Source organism: Arachis ipaensis, chromosome B1, assembly GCF_059453495.1.
Source record: "Arachis ipaensis isolate K30076 ecotype BB chromosome B1, ASM5945349v1, whole genome shotgun sequence".
NCBI lineage: Eukaryota > Viridiplantae > Streptophyta > Magnoliopsida > Fabales > Fabaceae > Arachis > Arachis ipaensis.
In genome coordinates this window covers 38,893,010-38,910,995 of record NC_142436.1, presented here as the reverse complement: position 1 = coordinate 38,910,995, position 17,986 = coordinate 38,893,010, and the positions used below count along the sequence as shown (strand labels likewise).

Here is a 17,986-nt window from a genome sequence, read left to right as displayed (position 1 = left end):
TCACTTAGCTCATCAAGTTTTAGTGTTTTACACAGCTTTACCTCTCCAGCCGTTGGCCCCTTTTTACAGTCTTGAACACTTTGATTGCTCTGTCATTTAAGCTGTGACTTCTTTGTATTAAGTATTAAGAAATATTGATCTATGTATCTTCAAGTTTGAGTTTTTGACCTTTTTTTACAACATTTAAAATGAATTTGCTATACTAGTGTAGTGGCTGGTTTGTGCTGCCAGCTGGGGACAATGCATCATTTGTATTGTATCTGCTATACTAGTGTATTTGGAAACAAAGCCTATAGGTACAAACCCTGATCCTTATTAAAACAATTTTACTTCTGTAATTGTATGGAGATAGATTTCATCGAATTGTGGCTTGGAAGGGGACTTGAATGTTGAAATAAACAACTGGTAAAATGTAGCTCCAAATTGATGGTTTGTGATCATCAGGGAAGTGGATTTACAACCTCAAGTGAATTTTACTTGCAATATCAAGAGCTTTAATCCTAGAGTGCTTATCTAGGGATTTGTTCAATTACCAACCCTACCCTGAATTGAGTAATTATAATATCATTAGAAGCACTTTTAAAATGTTTATTTTTCTATAAATTGATTAAGGACTTATATTTGAATATATTTGGGGTCCAGTTGCAAACACACATATAAGAGTCTCCATCGTACTTAAACTTGAATTATAATAGGAATGTTCTGCGGTAAATGGTAATATAAATGACGAGGACGTCTATTTTGATCTGGCCTAGCTCATACTAGCATGTTTAGCTTATATTTCTAAACTTAATGTAATGGATTTTTATTTCTTCTTTATTTGTTTGTTAAATCTAGGATAACTTCTAATTAGCAACCATAAAAAAAAAAAAAAAAATCTAATTAGCGTCATCATAAACATTACTTTATTCTATTTGTTTAGGTGAAATAAGAAAATGCAACAAAGTATATATGCAATTTGTTCATGAATCTTGGCAGGATTGAGAAGATCAGCTTTCTATAAACATATCTTAATATTTGCCATTATAAAAATTTTGATAGAATTACGACTGGTAACAGGTTTGGGCTATTTTACAAGAGAAAAGGTAAGTAGCAGTTTTAGCTTGGTCTAGCTGGCTGATTGGATAGTTAAACTCTACTCCTAACTACCTATAAATAGTTGGGTTGTAGTTAGCTTTGTTTCTATGCTTTTCTGTTTGTTAATTCAGTTAGAATCGGAGAGAACTCTCTCCCGAAGTTGGTAGTTCCAACTGTGTAGAACATTCTAGGGAGTGCGAATTGTAGTCTCTGTGCAGTAATAAAATCCTAACCTTCTGCTAGTCCATGATTCTATCAAATGGTATCAAAAGCTCGAGAATCTTGGTGCTGAATGGTTCAATCGTGATCGAGGAAAAGGGAGGCACGATTTGATACAAGTGAGTCATGAATGGAGATGTTTCGATCGATGCAAAAGATGTTGCAGCGATTTGATTCTAGGATGGATTCGTTCGAAAATCACGCTCCTAATTGGAACGATCATGGTTCACCAGGATTGCACCATGCCTCAGGTTCGTTATTGGGAAATCAAAGTGCGTCGGAGCAATGGTGGAAGCTAGAGCTTTCGATCTTTCGCGGTGGTTTGGATCGAACTAATGGAGCAATTCTTCTTGCTTCGCGCAGTGCTGGTGGAGGAATGGCTCACTTTTGCCACATTCGCGATGGGAGGGAGGGAGTTCACATGGTTCTGGTGGTGGGAGGCAACTGCGCCGGTGCTTCAATGGCGGCACTTTCAGCCTGAGCAACTACAGAGTCCATATCAAATGCTGCTGAAACTGAAGCAGATGAACTCGGTTAGGGATTATGTCACCCAAATTTATGCTTCATGCTCGGCCTCTTCGCGGAATCGTGTTGGAATTGTTGATTGACATGACCATGAACAGACTGAAGCCTGAAGTGTGTGAAAAATGCAAATTATTTCTGTGGATAAACTAATGGAGTTGGCACAGAAAGTAGAAAATCGAAACATTGCCTTGCGTGGTGTATTAGGGCGCAGTGGGAGTAAGGTACCTACTACCAATTTCATCGCTTCCAACTTCATTGCAAACAAAGCTATGCACCCTGCTACTGCGTCCATTTCTGATGCAAACAAGGGTACATATGCAGGGCCAGATCCATAGATCCATTAAAGAGGCGTAGGTTGAGGCATATTTGCAATGAGTATAGGGGGAAGCATGCAAAGGGGGAATGCTTCCTCTGCAATGAACCTTACACCCGCAGATCATGTCTACAAAAGCAAGGAGTTCAAGCGGTTGATTATGGAATGAAACTATGAGGCTGATTGGTTATGATATGAGGTTGTTCCAGAAATACGCGAATAGGAGCAATTGGAACTCAAATTCATGAGCTTGAGTGGCCATCATAGGTCCATTAAGGCTTGGAGGGAGGTGAACAGCCGCCGTGTCCGCATCTTGATAGAATGTGTAGCCTCGGACAACTTCGCGACACCAGAGATTGTCATAGAACTGGGTTTAAAGGTTGATAGCACCCATAAGTTCCAAGTCAGGGTAGTTGACAGCAGAGATTCGGGAGGACAAGGAAGATGCTTAGATGTAACCCTCAATTTTAAGGAGTTGTCAATCAAGGAAAATTTCTTCATCTTCCCAACTGACGAAGCGGAGTTTGTCTTGGGGTTCACTTTGCTAGATAAGCTGGGGACATCATAGCAAACTTCAGAAAATCCTGCCGTCAATTTTAGATTGAGAGCAACATGGTTATTTGCAGGGAGATCCAGACCTATGCTATTTCAGCATGCACCTTCAATCTGTAGTTCTGTCCATTCAAGAAGGGGGAGAAGCATTTATAGTATAGCTGTGGCCTATGAGTTTACAGGCTACCACTATATCTCAGGTTGCGGAAGTGATACAAATGGTTTTAGATTCTAATGCTAAGGTTTTTCAAACCTTACCAAGATTGTCATCACACCGTCACCATGATCATGCGATTCCTTTGAAGGAAGGAGCCTTAATCCTGAACATAAGGCCCTACTGTTACCTTCATCATCAGAAATCAGTGATTGAACAAATGGTTAGAGATATGCTGGCTTTAGGGATACTTTGTCCGAGCTCTAGTCCATATGCTAGCTTGATCCTATTGGTGAAGAAAAAGGATGGTAGCTAGAGGTTCTGTATTGATTATAGGGCATTAAATGGTATTACAGTCCTACTAGATGAATTGGTGAGGGTTGTAGTTTTCTCTAAGCTAGATTTAAAATCTGGATGCCACCAGATTCGGATGCGAGACTCAGACATCCACAAGACTGCCTTACAGGCTCGTGAGGCCATTACGAGTTTTTAGTCATGCCATTTGGCTTGACCAACGCTCCTAGTTCTTTCCAAGCCTTGATGAACGACATTCTTAAACCCTTACTCCAGATATTCATCTTGGTCATCTTTGATGACATTCTCATCTACAACCATGACTTGGCGAGCCATGCTTGACGAAGCATAAATGTCAGTCTAAAAAATTCTAAGGCTTTTAAACTCGAACATTGTAAGTATAGCCTAAACCGACATGTGATCTCCAATTAAAGTTTAGAAAAGTGTCACAAGAATCAAATCAATTACTGAGAGTAGGATCTTGGATCGTGCTTCCTAGGACTTGCCATTGAATGTACATCGTTGATTAGGAAATTGGGGGGTTTTGAATTGCCTAAAAAAAAAAAAGTAAAGTACCTAAAATCTAAAAGTAATAAACAATTAACAATTAAATTGAAACAACTAGAAATATCAACCAAGTAATTGACTATCTAACAAGCATGCAATAAGATGATGGCAATAAAAATGGCATATAACTAAGAAATATGAAATTAAGCTAAAAGAATTAAGGGATTAAAGTCAACAAAAAGGGATGACAATCAATCAATCCAAAAAGCTTTGGCTAGGGATGAGAACTAGATTTTCTATCCTCATTATCATCCTCGATTGTGATGATAATTGTGTATTACTCTTACTTAGTTATCCTCTAACAATTGAAGAAAAGTCAAGTGAGAACAATTGATTCTAGTCCACAATTTCTAATCAAATCCTAATGAAAGATTAGCTTTAGTGGAATTTAAGCCAACTAGCTATCTTCAATTACCAATCAATATTAGATTTTAACAATTCAAGGGTCTCCAATTGCTCAACCCCAAAGCCAAGAATAAAAATCTACTTCATATTCATAAATTGCATTTTCATAAATACTTGGTGGGCATTAATCAGAAACATCATAAGCTTAGCACTATTGGGGGAGGATTTGCAACTATTGTTGATAATTGGTAGTGGGTAGATTTAATTTTGGGTTAATTTCTCAATTTTATGATGTTTCTTATTAATGCCCACCAAGTGTATGTGAAAATGCAATTTATGAATATGGAGTAAATTTCTATTTTTGGCTTTGGGGTTGAGCTATTAGAGATGCTTGGATTGTAAAAATTTAATATTGATTGGTAATTGAAGGTTGTTAGTTGGCTTAAATTCCACTAAGGCTAATATTTCATTAGGATTTGATTAGTAATTGTGGACTAAAGTCAATTGTACTCACTTGACTTTCCTTCAGTTGTTAGAGGATAATTAAGTAAGAGTAATATACAATTCCCATCACAATTGAGGATGATAACGAGGATAGAAAATTTAGTTCTCACCTCTATCCAAGGCTTTTTGGATTAATTGATTGTGATCCTTTTTTGTTGACTTTAATCCCTTAGCTCTTTTAGCTTAATTTCATATTTCTTAGTTATATGCCTTTTTATTGCCATCATCTTATTGCATGCTTGTTAGATAGTCGATTACTTGGTTGATATTTCAAGTTGTTTCAATTTAATTGTTAATTGTTCATTACTTTTAGATTTTAGTCACTTTACTTTTTCCGGAAGCGATTCAAAATCCCCCAATTTTTCTAATAATGATGCGCATTCAAATGCAAGTTCTAAGGAGAACGACTTGGGATCCTACTTCGAGTAATTGATTCGATTCTTGTGACATTTTTCTAAACTTTGATTGGGGATCACTTGTCGGTTTAGGATATACTTGCAACGTTAAGTTTGAAAACCTTAGAATTTTCTAGACCGACATTTATAGGTCGCGTACGCGGCGCCCTTCCGCGTACGCGATATGGTCCAAAAAAGCATAGATGCGTATGCAGCAATATAGCCGCGTATGTAAGAAATAAGAAAATAAGAAAATTAGAAGATCTTACCATGGTGGGGTGTCTCCCACCTAATACTTTTCTTTAACATCCTTAAGTTGGACAGTCATAAAACTTAGTTTTCTTCTTTGGGAGGATCCTTCAAAAGAAAGATCTCCAACTCCTTGTTGCTTTTGGGCTTTACACCATGATAGAGCTTGAGTCGGTGACCGTTCACTTTGAGAAAGCTAGGGTTTGTGGGATGACTCACATGAATGACATCATAAGGCTCAACCTTCTCTACCGTGCATGGACCTCCCTATCTTGACTTTAACTTTTCAGGCATCAACCTCATTCTTGAATTGTATAGTAGCACTTGGTCACCAACTCTAAACTCCTTTCTCTTTAGATGCCGGTCATGCACCGCTTTGGCTTTCTCCTTATAGAGTCTTGAGTTCTCATACGCTTTTAACCTTAAACACTCCAGTTTTTCTAGCTGCAACTTTCTTTCAACTCTGACCTTTTCCAAACCCGAATTGCGCTATTTCACCGCCCAATATGCCTTGTTCTCAAATGTTCAATCAATCTCCACCGGGAGGTGACATGCTTTTCCGTAGATCAACAGGAATGGACTCATGCCCATTGTTGTTTTATAGGCTGCTTGCTAAGCTCACAAAGCATCTCCGAGTCTAGAACCACCCGTCCTTCCTATGAGAAAATGAGGCAATTTTTGGTTTTTAGTTCTTCTAGAGAGAGAAACTCTCAATTCTCTCTAGATTTTAGTGTTCTTTGATTGTCTTTTGCTTTAATTTCTGGATTGAATCTTGTTAATTTCAATTTTTATCACTTTAATTATAGTTCTTTAGCTTTCTTTTTGCTTAGATATTTTACTAGTAGTTTTCTTTTATCTTACTTTTTCTTTTATTTCTCAAGTTGTGAACCTTGTTAACTTTGAATTTTTATTAATGCATTGATGTTTTTATGCTTCAATAGCTTTATCTTAATTATTATTGTTGATAATTATTAGTGAGTAGTTTTAATTTCTATTTAATTTTGCAATTTATTTATGTCTTTAATTATTGCACATCAAGTGTTTGATTAATTGTTTTCACTAGTTATAGAGTAGTTTCTTACACTCTTGGCCTAGGCTAAGGGAATTAAACCTTCAGTCATTGGGTCTAATTGAATTGATGATTTTGGAACTTTTGTTAGCCAATTTGATGCTTATTGACACTAGTATGGTACTAAACTAATTAGTAGTTAGATTGAGACTTATGGGTTGATGTTGACTAAGCCTATTTGACATACTTTAATCATAGAAGTAAACTTAATGGGATGGATTGGTGCAGATTTTCTAACCACAGACTAACCGACAAGTGCACCGGGTCGTACCAAGAAATACCTTACGTGAGTAAGAGTCGATTCCACGAGAATTGATGGATTAAGCAACAATAGTGTTTGATAGGATTAGTTAGACAAACAGAAAATAATGTTGAGATGCAATATAAAAGACATTAAACGATATAAAGAATATTGAAAAAAGGCAAGTAAATACTTTGGGAAGAAAATATGGAGAAGATAGATAAGGCTTCAGAGTTATCTATTCTTTCGGATTAACTTTTCTTACTAACTATTTTAATTATGTAGAATTTAATTTATGGCAAACTATATGTGACTAGACCCTAATTCCTTAGACCTTCCTAGTCTCTTCTAAAATTCATTAACAGCCAATTCCTTGGTCAATTAATTCCAATTAGAGGGTGATGATCAAATTCCAGTTTGTATGCCACAAAAACTCTAATTACCCAAAAATAAAGGGATTATATGTCACGTATCCCCGTTAAATCCAGATAATTAAAATTTAGGAGAATATGTTTTCAAGCTGTTGTTCAAGTAAAGAGCTTTTCCAAGTTTTACAAGAACTCAAGTAGAAAGAGGGTCATACTTCCGTTCTACCCAAATTCATAAGATAAAGAGCGAAAACAATTCTTAAATTATAAATCCATACATGAATTAAAATAGAAAAAGTAATTAAATTAATCCATAGAAATAGACAGAGCTCCTAACCTTAACAATGGAGGATTAGTTGCTCATAATTGAGAGGGAAAATAAGGATTCACTGAGTTCCAATCTGATGGATCTGAATCCCCTTTAATAACTAATCCTAATAATTTAAAAATCAAAATTCTAAAATTAAAATTAAAATTAAAATTAAAATTAAAATTAAAATAATATCTTTTCCTATTTAAAAATCAATTTTGAATTTAAATTCGAATTAACAAGTCTTCAGCTGATGGGTGGGGGCCACTTGATTTGTCCATTCTGCAGCTTCTAATCTGTGTTTTCTGGGCTTCAAACTAGGTCAAAACAGCCCAGAAATCACCCCAGCGTCTTTCTGCGTTTTTTTTGCACGTTACGCATGTCACGCGTACGCGTCGGTCACGCGCACGCATCAATGGTCTTTTCCGCGAGTCACGCGTACGCGTCAGTCACGTGCATGCGTCGCTGAGCAAATCTTCAAATTACGCGTACGCGTCGCCATGGATATTTCCAAATCACACGCACGTGTCAGGCACGCGTAAGCGTCGCTCCTCGCTGCCATCTCCTTTGATTTTTGTGCTGCAGAAACTCCATCAAATGCAGCCGAATGCTACCTAAAATAAACAGTATTGCACAAAACTCAAAAAAGCATTCATAGTGGCTAAAATATAATTAATTCTTAATTAAACTCAACAAATTACATGCAAATTCACTAGGAAAAGATAGGAAAGATGTTCACGCATCACAACACCAAACTTAAACTGTTGCTTGTCCTCAAGCAACAAAAACTAATATAAGCTTAGGATGTGAATTTGCATGAGAATGAGAGTTCGATTAAGCCCATGTCTCTTCTTATAGTGGGGTTTACAACTGCAATCCTGAACAGTTTTGGCATCTCATTTTATCCTCTGAAGTTCAAAATGATTGGCATCCATAGGAACTCAGAATTCAGATAGTGTTATTGATTCTCCTAGTTTAGTATGTTGATTCTTGAACACAGCTACTTTATGAGTCTTGACCGTGACCTTAAGCATTTTGTTTTCCAATATTACCACCGGATACATAAATGCCATAGACACATAATTGGGTGAACCTTTTCAGATTGTGACTCAGTTTTGCTAGAGTCCCCAGTTAGAGGTGTCCAGAGTTCTTAAGCACACTCTTTTTGTTTTGAATCACGACTTTAACCGCTCAGTCTCAAGCTTTTCACTTGACACCTTCACGCCACAAGCACATGGTTAGGGACAGCTTGATTTAGCCGCTTAGGCCAGGATTTTATTCCTTTGGACCCTTCTATCCATTAATGCTCAAAGCTTTAGATCCTTTTTACCCTTTGCCTTAGATTCTTTATTTTATTTTATTTTATATTTTTTTCGCAAGCTTCGTAGTTTTCACTGCTTTTTCTTGCTTCAAGAATAAATTTTATGATTTTTCAGATTATCAATAACATTTCTCTTTTTTTCATCATTCTTTCAAGAGCCAACAATTTTAACATTCATAAACTTCACTATTAAAAATATGCACTGTTCATGTCATGCATTCAGAATCACAGAAAATACCACCATATTTAAGTAAATAAGACTATTCTTCAATATAGACCCACTTTCTCATGCAATATATCACTCTTGTATTTTTTGATTTGAATTTAAGCTCAGTGAGTAATACATGAGACATCTTTTCAGAATTAAAGCAATAGGAAGAACTAAACTAGTCCTAGGATTCTAACTAATAAAGGATCATGCAACAAACAAAGCAAAGTAGCAGAAAATCGGAACATAACATAGACAAAGAGGGGAGGAATAAAAAATGAAAGGAACTCAACCACCTTATTTATTCTAGCAGTCGTTTATTTTTTAGGTTGTGCTTCTCAGCGAAGATGATTCGCCTCCCTTTTGGTGCCATAGGAATAAACAGAAAACCCTTAAGCGAAGCGTCAACACCAAACTTAAAGGTTTGCTTGTCCTCAAGCAAAGAAGAACTGAAAATAAAAACAAATAGTAAGAGGAAAGAAGAATATAAGGATAAAAGAACAAGAGAGAATTAGGATTTTGGGGGTGAATGATTTGAAATCAAGCGCTTAGGTGATTTAATTGGGCGTTGCATGCGACGCATACGCGTAAGGCACGCGTACGCGTGGACCGCATGAATTTCAAGTGACGCGTACGTGTCAGGGACGCGTATGCGTTGATGGCCAGGATGGGAAAACGACGCGAGCGCGTTAGGGACGCGTCCGCGTGGTGGGGCTTGTGCATCCAGCATAGTTCCAGCCTCACACCAGCATAACTCTCTGGCCAAACACCTTTTACGCCGATTTCACTCATCCACGCGTGCGCGTGCTTGACGCGTACGCGTGGAATGCCAAAGTCGCAAATGACGCGCACGCTTCATGGACGCGTACGCGTGAGCCAATTTGTGTGCCAGGCACACTTCCTGCGCCACTCCCGCGCAACTCTCTGTTCACTTTTATTTTTTTTCACGCATACCCATATGACGCGTACGCGTCAGCGACGCTTGCGCGTCGTGTGCTCTCTTTTTTTTTTTTGAAATATAGCCTGAGGTGTTCGGTTCCTGTGATAAAATAGCTGCATGATCAGTAAAATAGTAAAATTCAGTAAAAATTAAATAAGAAAGAAAACTACTACTACGAAAAATAACCAAGGATATGAAATCATCGGGTTGCCTCCCAACAAGCGTTTCTTTAACGTCACTAGCTTGACGATCAGCTCCTCTAAGGAGGGGGATCATAGGGGCTCAGCTGTTCACCCTACTTTTAACTTCTTTCCTATGTCTTCATAAATTAGCTCAATATGCTCTAGAGAGAGGATTTTGTTTACTATATAAATCCATGCTGGAGTCTTAGTCAACACCACTTTCATTCCTGGGGAGAAACCTTCAGTGGGGATCTTTTTGTTTCTCCATCTCCTGTGTATTTTCTTCTTTTTGGGAACCTCTTCCTTGGTGGATGATGCATTTCCAACACCAAATTTAAGTTTGATGTCAAGAAGAATTTTACTGATTGTCACCAAAGGAGGTTTGAGTTGCAGACTCTGCTGTGTATCATCAGGGAGTTCTTAAAGGTTTGGATCAATAAGCTAAGCCTGCATGCACCTCTCTTCTTCACCTGTTGAATGTATATCTTTGAAGACATGAAAGACCAGTTGCTCATTATACACTCTAAGCACTAATTCACCCACTTCTACATCAATTAGAGCTCTTCCAGTGGCTAGGAATGATTTTCCTAGAATTATAGAGGCATTCTTATTCTCCCCTGTATCAAGAATTACAAAATCTGCTGGGAGGAAGAACTTTTTCACTTTGACCAAGATATTCTCCACTAATCCGTATGCAGGCTTCATAGATTTGTCTGCCATCTGTAATGCTATCTTTGTGGGTTGTGCCTCTTAGATCTGCAGCTTCTTCATCACAGATAAGGGCATTAAATTGATGCTTGCTCCCAAATCACATAACGCTTTCTCAAAGGTTGTGCTCCTAATGGTGCATGGAATTTGAAACCTCCCTGGATCTGGCATCTTCTTTGGTAAGTTATTCTGAATGATGGCACTGCATTCTTTAGTCAGGACCACTGTCTCATCTCCCATTAAAGACTTCTTTTTTGACAACAGCTCCTTCATGAACTTGTCATAGAGAGGCATTTGTTCCAAAACCTTAGCAAAATGAATATTTATTTGCAACTTTCTGAAGACTTCCAAGAACTTTGAAAACTGCTTGTCCTTGGTATCCTTTTGAAGTCTCTGAGGATATGACATTTTTGGTTTGTACTCAAGAGCCTTTGGCAATGTAGGATAAGTGTCAAGAGAGTATGGAAATGGGTTGTCCGCACACTTTGGAGGGGCGTGCTCTACTTCTTCCTTCTTCTCCTCTGGAGCTTCCTTTTCAACTAGCTCTTCATTGGCCTTGGTCTCAGAGCCAGATACTTTACCACTTCTCAATTGAATAACCTTGCAATCTTCTCTTGGGTTCACCACTGTATCCTCTTGAAATGTACTTGCAGACTTCTCAAGTATTTGCTTGCTCAGTTGGCCCACTAGCACCTCTAAGTTTCTAATGGAGGCTCTGGTTTCCTGCATAACTTGTGCTTCCGTACTTGATACTTGTTCACTTATTACGGTGATAGCCTTGCATTCCTCTCTTATATTTGGAATTGTGTTACCAGGAAGGTTATTAGTGGTCCGCTGATCAATTTCATTAACTTTGTGGCTAATTGACCCATTTGAATCTTCAGGTTCTTGATGGATGCTCTGGTTTTCTGTCTAAAACCTGTCAATATTGCTTCCAAATCATTGTTCTGCTGGAAACCGCCTTGAGAACTATTGTTGAAGTTCTGAGGTCTCTGAGGTTGATCTCTCCATCCAAAATTTGGGTGATTCCTTCACCCCTGATTGTATGTCTTAGAATATGGATCATTGTTGGGATTCCTAGGACCACTCCCCATGTAATTCACCTTTTCAAAAGAAGGTTGAGCATAATCATAATTATCATTTTTTCCAAAATTACCTGTTATGTCATAGGAGATTTCTTGTGGTGAATTTTGTGTGTTGATAGCTGAGACTTGCATGCCACTCATCTATTGAGTAAGTAGATTTATTTGCTGAGACATTAGCTTTTTCTGAACAAGAAGAGCATTAACAGCTTCTACTTCCAACACGCCTCTCTTCTGAGGGGTCTCAGAGTTCACAGGATTCCTGTTAGATGAGTATAAATATTGGTTGCTTGCAACCAATTCAATCAGCTCAATAGTCTCCTCTGGTGTCTTCTTCTTGTGCAGTGAACCGCCTGTAAAAGTGTCTAGGCTCATCTTGGACATCTCACCCAAACCTTCATAAAAGATATCAAGTTGGGTTCATTTAGAGAACATGTCCGGAGGGCATTGCCTAGTCAGTATCTTGTATCTCTCCCAAGCTTCATAAAGAGTTTCACCCTCCTTCTATCTGAAAGTCTGAACCTTCAACCTGAGCTTAGTCAGCTTCTTTGGTGGGAAAAATTTAGTGAGAAATTCTTTAACAACCTTTTTCCAAGTATTCAGACTCTCCTTTGGTTGGGAATCTAACCACAGCTTTGCTTTATCCCTCAGAGCAAACGGAAAAAGCATGAGTTTGTACACCTCTGGGTTCACTCTATTTGTCTTCACAGTATCACAAATCTACAGAAAATCGGATATAAACTGATTTGGATCTTCATGAGAAAGTCCATGATATTGGCAGTTTTGTTGCACCAGGGTGACCAATTGTGACTTCAACTCAAAGTTGTTTGCAGCTATAGGAGGCACCACAATGCTTTTTCCATAAAGATCCGCAGTAGGGGCAGAATAAGAGCCAAGCACTCTCATTTGTTGCTCATCCCCATTTGGATTTGCCACATTGGCATTAGCATTATTATAAGGATCCATAGTGGATTCTGCAGCCTTGTAAAGTCTTGCTTGTTGCAAACGCCGCCTGAAAGTTCTTTTAGGTTCAGGATCAAAGTCTAAAAGATGTTCTTTATCTCTGTTCCTGCGCATAAACAAACAGAAGACAAGAAAAGATGTGACTCTCTACGTCAGAGTGCAGAAAAGTCCCTGTGAGGTAACCTGTGTAAAATAATAAAACAAAACAACCAAAAAAATTAAAACTTTCGAATTTTTTTTAAAGTATAGATAAGTAAAATAAAACAAAATCACTAAGTGACACCAAACTTAATTTCAGAAATAAAAAAAAAGTATTAATGCTAATTATTTATTTATTTATATTTTTTTTGTTTTTTTTAATTAAATAAAAAAAAGATACGGTATAAAGGGGAGGGGGAAAGTAAACGAAAGAAAGTGTAACGAAAAAAAAGAAAAAAATGACGTAAAGTTATTTTTTTAAAGGAAAAAAAATAAAAAGAAGTAAAATAAAAAAAGGAAACAGGGAAACGAAAACAAAAGAACGGAAAAAAGAAAAAAAATAAATAGCGAAATCAAGAAAATTAATATTAATAAAATAAAAATTATCTAATCTAAAAAATCAAACAACGAATAGTTGTCAATCACAATCAATCCCCAGCAACGGCGCCAAAAACTTGGTGCGGATTTTTTAACCACAGACTAACCGGCAAGTACACCGGGTCTTACCAAGTAATACCTAACGTGAGTAAGGGTCGATCCCACGAGAATTGATGGATTAAGCAACAATAGTGTTTCATAGGATTAGTTAGACAAATAGAAAATAGTGTTGAGATGCAATATAAAAGACATTAAACGATATAAAGAATATTGAAAAAGGCAAGTAAATACTTTGGGAAGAAAATATGGAGAAGATAGTTAAGGTTTCAGAGTTATCTATTCTTCCGGATTAACTTTTCTTACTAACTATTTTAATTATGTAGAATTTAATTTATGGTAAATTATATGTGATTAGACCCTAATTCCTTAGACCTTCCTAGTCTCCTCTAAAATTCATTAACAGCCAATTTCTTGGTCAATTAATTCCAATTAGAGGGTGATGATCAAATTCCAGTTTGTATGCCACAAAAACACTAATTACGCAAAAATAGAGGGATTATATGTCACGTATCCCGTTAAATCCAGATAATTAAAATTTAAGAGAATATGTTTTCAAGCTGTTGTTCAAGTAAAGAGCTTTTCCAAGTTTTACAAGAACTCAAGTAGAAAGAGGGTCATACTTCCGTTCCACCCAAATTCATAAGATAAAGAGCGAAAACAATTCTTAAATTATAAATCCATACATGAATTAAAATAGAAAAAGTAATTAAATTAATCCATAGAAATAAACAGAGCTCCTAACCTTAACAATGGAGGATTAGTTGTTCATAATTCAGAGGGAAAATAAGGATTCACCGAGTTCCAATCTGATGGATCTGAATCCCCTTTTATAACTAATCCTAATAATTTAAAAATTAAAATTCTAAAATTAAAATTAAAATAATATCTTTTCCTTTTTAAAAATCAAATTTGAATTTAAATTCGAATTAACAAGTCTTCAGCTGATGCGTGGGGGCCACTTGATTTGTCCATTCTGCAGCTTCTAATCTGTGTTTTCTAGGCTTCAAACTAGGTCAAAACAGCCCAGAAATCACCCCCAGTGCCTTTCTGCATTTTTTTTGCACGTTACGCATGTCACGCGTACGCGTCGGTCACGCGCACGCGTCAATGGTATTTTCCGCGAGTCACGCGTACGCGTCAGTCACGCGCATGCGTCACTGAGCAAATCTTCAAATTACGCGTACGCGTCGCCATGGATATTTCCAAATCACGCGCACGCGTCAGGCACGCGTAAGCGTCGCTCCTCGATGCCATCTCCTTTGATTTTTGTGCTGCAGAAACTCCATCAAATGCAGCCGAATGCTACCTAAAATAAACAGTATTGCACAAAACTCAAAAAAGCATCCATAGTGGCTAAAATATAATTAATTCTTAATTAAACTCAACAAATTACATGCAAATTCACTAGGAAAAGATAGGAAAGATGTTCACACATCACAACACCAAACTTAAACTGTTGCTTGTCCTCAAGCAACAAAAACTAATATAAGCTTAGGATGTGAATTTGCATGAGAATGAGAGTTCGATTAAGCCCATGTCTCTTCTTATAGTGGGGTTTACAACTGCAATCCTGAACAGTTTTGGCATCTCATTTTATCCTTTGAAGTTCAAAATGATTGGCATCCAAAGGAACTCAGAATTCAGATAGTGTTATTGATTCTCCTAGTTCAATATGTTGATTCTTGAACACAGCTACTTTATGAGTCTTGACCGTTACCCTAAGTATTTTGTTTTCCATTATTACCACCGGATACATAAATGGCACAGACACATAATTGGGTGAACCTTTTCAGATTGTGACTCAGCTTTGTTAGAGTCCCCAGTTAGAGGTGTCCAGAGTTCTTAAGAACACTCTTTTTGTTTTGGATCACGACTTTAACCGCTCAGTTTCAAGCTTTTCACTTGACACCTTCACGCCACCAGCACATGGTTAGGGACAACTTGATTTAGCCGCTTAGGCCAGGATTTTATTCCTTTGGGCCCTCTTATCCATTAATACTCAAAGCCTTGGATCCTTTTTACCCTTTGCCTTTTAGTTTAAAGGGTTATTGGCTTTTTCTGCTTGCTTTTTTTCTTTCTTTTTCTTTATTTTATTTTATTTTATATTTTTTCGCAAGCTTCGTAGTTTTCACTGCTTTTTCTTGCTTCAAGAATAAATTTTATGATTTTTCAGATTATCAATAACATTTCTCTTTTTTTCATCATTCTTTCAAGAGCCAACAATTTTAACATTCATAAACTTCACTATTAAAAATATGCACTGTTCATGTCATGCATTCAAAATCATAGAAAATACCACTATATTTAAGTAAATAAGACTATTCTTCAATATAGACTCACTTTCTCATGCAATATATCACTCCTGTATTTTTTTATTTGAATTTAAGCTCAGTGAGTAATACGTGAGACATCTTTTCAGAATTAAAGCAATAGGGAGAACTAAACTAGTCCTCGAATTCTAACTAATAAAGGATCATGCAACAAACAAAGCAAAATAGCAGAAAACCGGAACATAACATAGACAAAGAGGGGAGGAATAAAAAATGAAAGGAACTCAACCACCTTAGTTATCCTAGCAGTCGTTTATTCTTCAGGTTGTGCTCCTCAGCGAAGATGATTCGCCTCCCTTTTGGTGCCATAGGAATAAATAGAAAACCCTTAAGCGAAGCGTCAACATCAAACTTAAAGGTTTGCTTGTCCTCAAGCAAAGAAGAATTGAACATAAAAACAAATAGTAAGAGGAAAGAAGAATATAAGGATAAAAGAACAAGAGAGAATTAGGATTTTGGGGGGTGAATGATTTGAAATCCAGCGCTGAGGTGATTTAATTGGGCGTTGCATGCGACGCGTATGCGTAAGGCACGTGTACGCGTGGACCGCATGAATTTCAAGTGATGCGTACGTGTCAGGGACGCGTATGCGTGGATGGCCAGGATGGGAAAACGACGCGAGCGCGTTAGGAACGCGTCCGTGTGGTGGGGCTTGTGCACCCAGCATAGTTCCAGCCTCACACCAGCATAACTCTCTGGCCAAACACCTTTTATGCCGATTTCACTCATCCACGCGTGCGCGTGCTTGACGCGTACGCGTGGCGTGCCAAAGTCGCAAATGATGCGCACGCTTAATGGACGCGTACGCTGACAAACCCCAATTTGACGGTTTGTTTTGCATTGAATTTAGAGTATTTTGATAACCTTTTGTCACATTTAGCCTAGGAATTAGTATGATCTTGTTATCTCTCCCGTATTTGTGATTAAGTGTAAAAACATGCTTTTTAAGCCTTATTTTGATGAATTCTATTTCCTCTTTGATTCCATAAGATGCCTTGATGTGTTTGTTAGTAATCTCAGGATGAAATAGGCTAGGCATGGATCAAAGGAAGCAAGGAAAGAAGCATACAAGTGGAGAGAAGCATTAAAGGTCAAAGAAGCAAAATCAGAGCCATGCACGCGCACGCGCACAAGGCGCTCGCGCGCACATCGCGAAACAGGCCAAGGACGCGCACGCGTACCATGCGCGCACGCGCCGATGATGGCACATGACCTCACTAATGCAACACGTGCCTGGCGATTTGAGAGGGTTTCTGAACCCATTTTTGGCGCCAAATTGCTAAGGGAAAGGAATAAAAGGATGAAGGATTAAGGGGAAGGCATCACTTTTTGACTAATCATCACTCCCAACCACTAATCACTTTTAGTTTAGAGTTTTAGAGAGAGAAGCTCTCACTTCTCTCTAGAATTAGGATTAGGGTTAGGTTTAGTTCTTAGATCTAGGTTTTTAATCTTTGCTTTCTTCCACTTCTATCTCTCAATTCTTTGTTGCTACATTCAATCTTCTTCTATTCTTTTATTGTAATTTCCTTTATGTTGTTCTTATATTTTGTTGTAGATCTAGTATTGTTCCTTCTACATTCTTCCAATTCAATAAGAGGTAATTCATAATAAATGTGTCTTCTTTGCTTTTCTATTGTTGATCTCTTGTTTTTGTAGTTGTAGATTCCTTTAATTCTTGCATTTAATAATGTTTACTCCTCTTGCACTTTATGTATTTGTTGAAATGTCTCTTTTAGTTTTAGTGTAGATTTTGTTCCTCTTGGCCTAGGTAGAGTAATTAGTGACACTTGAGTTATCTAATTCCTTTGTTGATTGATAATTGGAGAGATTGCTAATTGGTTTGGGGTGCACTAAAGCTAGTCTTTCCTTGGGAGTTGGCTAGGACTTGTGGCTCAAGTCAATTCATCCACTTGACTTTCCTTTAATTAGTAAGGGTTAACTAAGTGGTAGTAATGAACAATTCTCATCACAATTGAGAAGGATAACTGGAAAGGGCTTCTAGTTCTCACACCTTACCAAGAGCCTTTTATAGTTGTGGGGAGGTTGGTAAGGCCGGAAGCAAGTGTGTTTTGTAATTCCTTTTGGCCTTGGATAATGGTCCGGAGTGTTTCGTCTTGGTTGGAGGGGGTGGTTGCATATGTGAGTTGAGGAGTTTGTGATTGGTTGGGTGGTGGTCTTTGATGTGGTGGTTGATATGTTTGGTAGTTTCTTTGTGGGTTTTGTTGATTGTATGGTTGATTTTGTAAGTTGTATGGTCGGTTTTGTGAGAAATTTTGCGAGTTGTTATTCCATCTTTGACCTCCTCCATTGTTGTTGTTGTCCCTATTCCCTTGTTGATGATTGTCTTTCCAATTTTGATTATTGTGTCCACTTCCTTGGTTGTAGCCTCCTCCTTGATAAGGGTGCCCTTGATTAGGATTACCTCCTTGGT

General features: G+C 37.6%; 1 protein-coding gene and 1 non-coding gene across 3 annotated transcripts in view; both read left to right on the top strand.

Moving 5' to 3' along the window:
• Nucleotides 1–17,986, top strand: part of LOC110270569 (uncharacterized) — a 50,606-nt gene that overhangs the window by 2,147 nt on the left and 30,473 nt on the right. The window contains exon 3 of one of the 2 annotated variants that reach the window (XM_021120160.2): nucleotides 353–17,167. The exons of the other annotated variant lie outside the window; for it this stretch is intronic. Within the exon in view, the coding sequence (XP_020975819.1) occupies nucleotides 353–393 (41 nt within the window). The 3' untranslated portion in view covers nucleotides 394–17,167. Of the gene's footprint in view, nucleotides 1–352; nucleotides 17,168–17,986 lie in introns of those variants that run through there. 2 annotated transcript variants of the gene reach the window in all.
• LOC148576270 (small nucleolar RNA R71) lies at nucleotides 12,052–12,160 on the top strand. The gene has a single exon (XR_015904299.1). It is a non-coding gene; the product is annotated as a small nucleolar RNA R71 (small nucleolar RNA).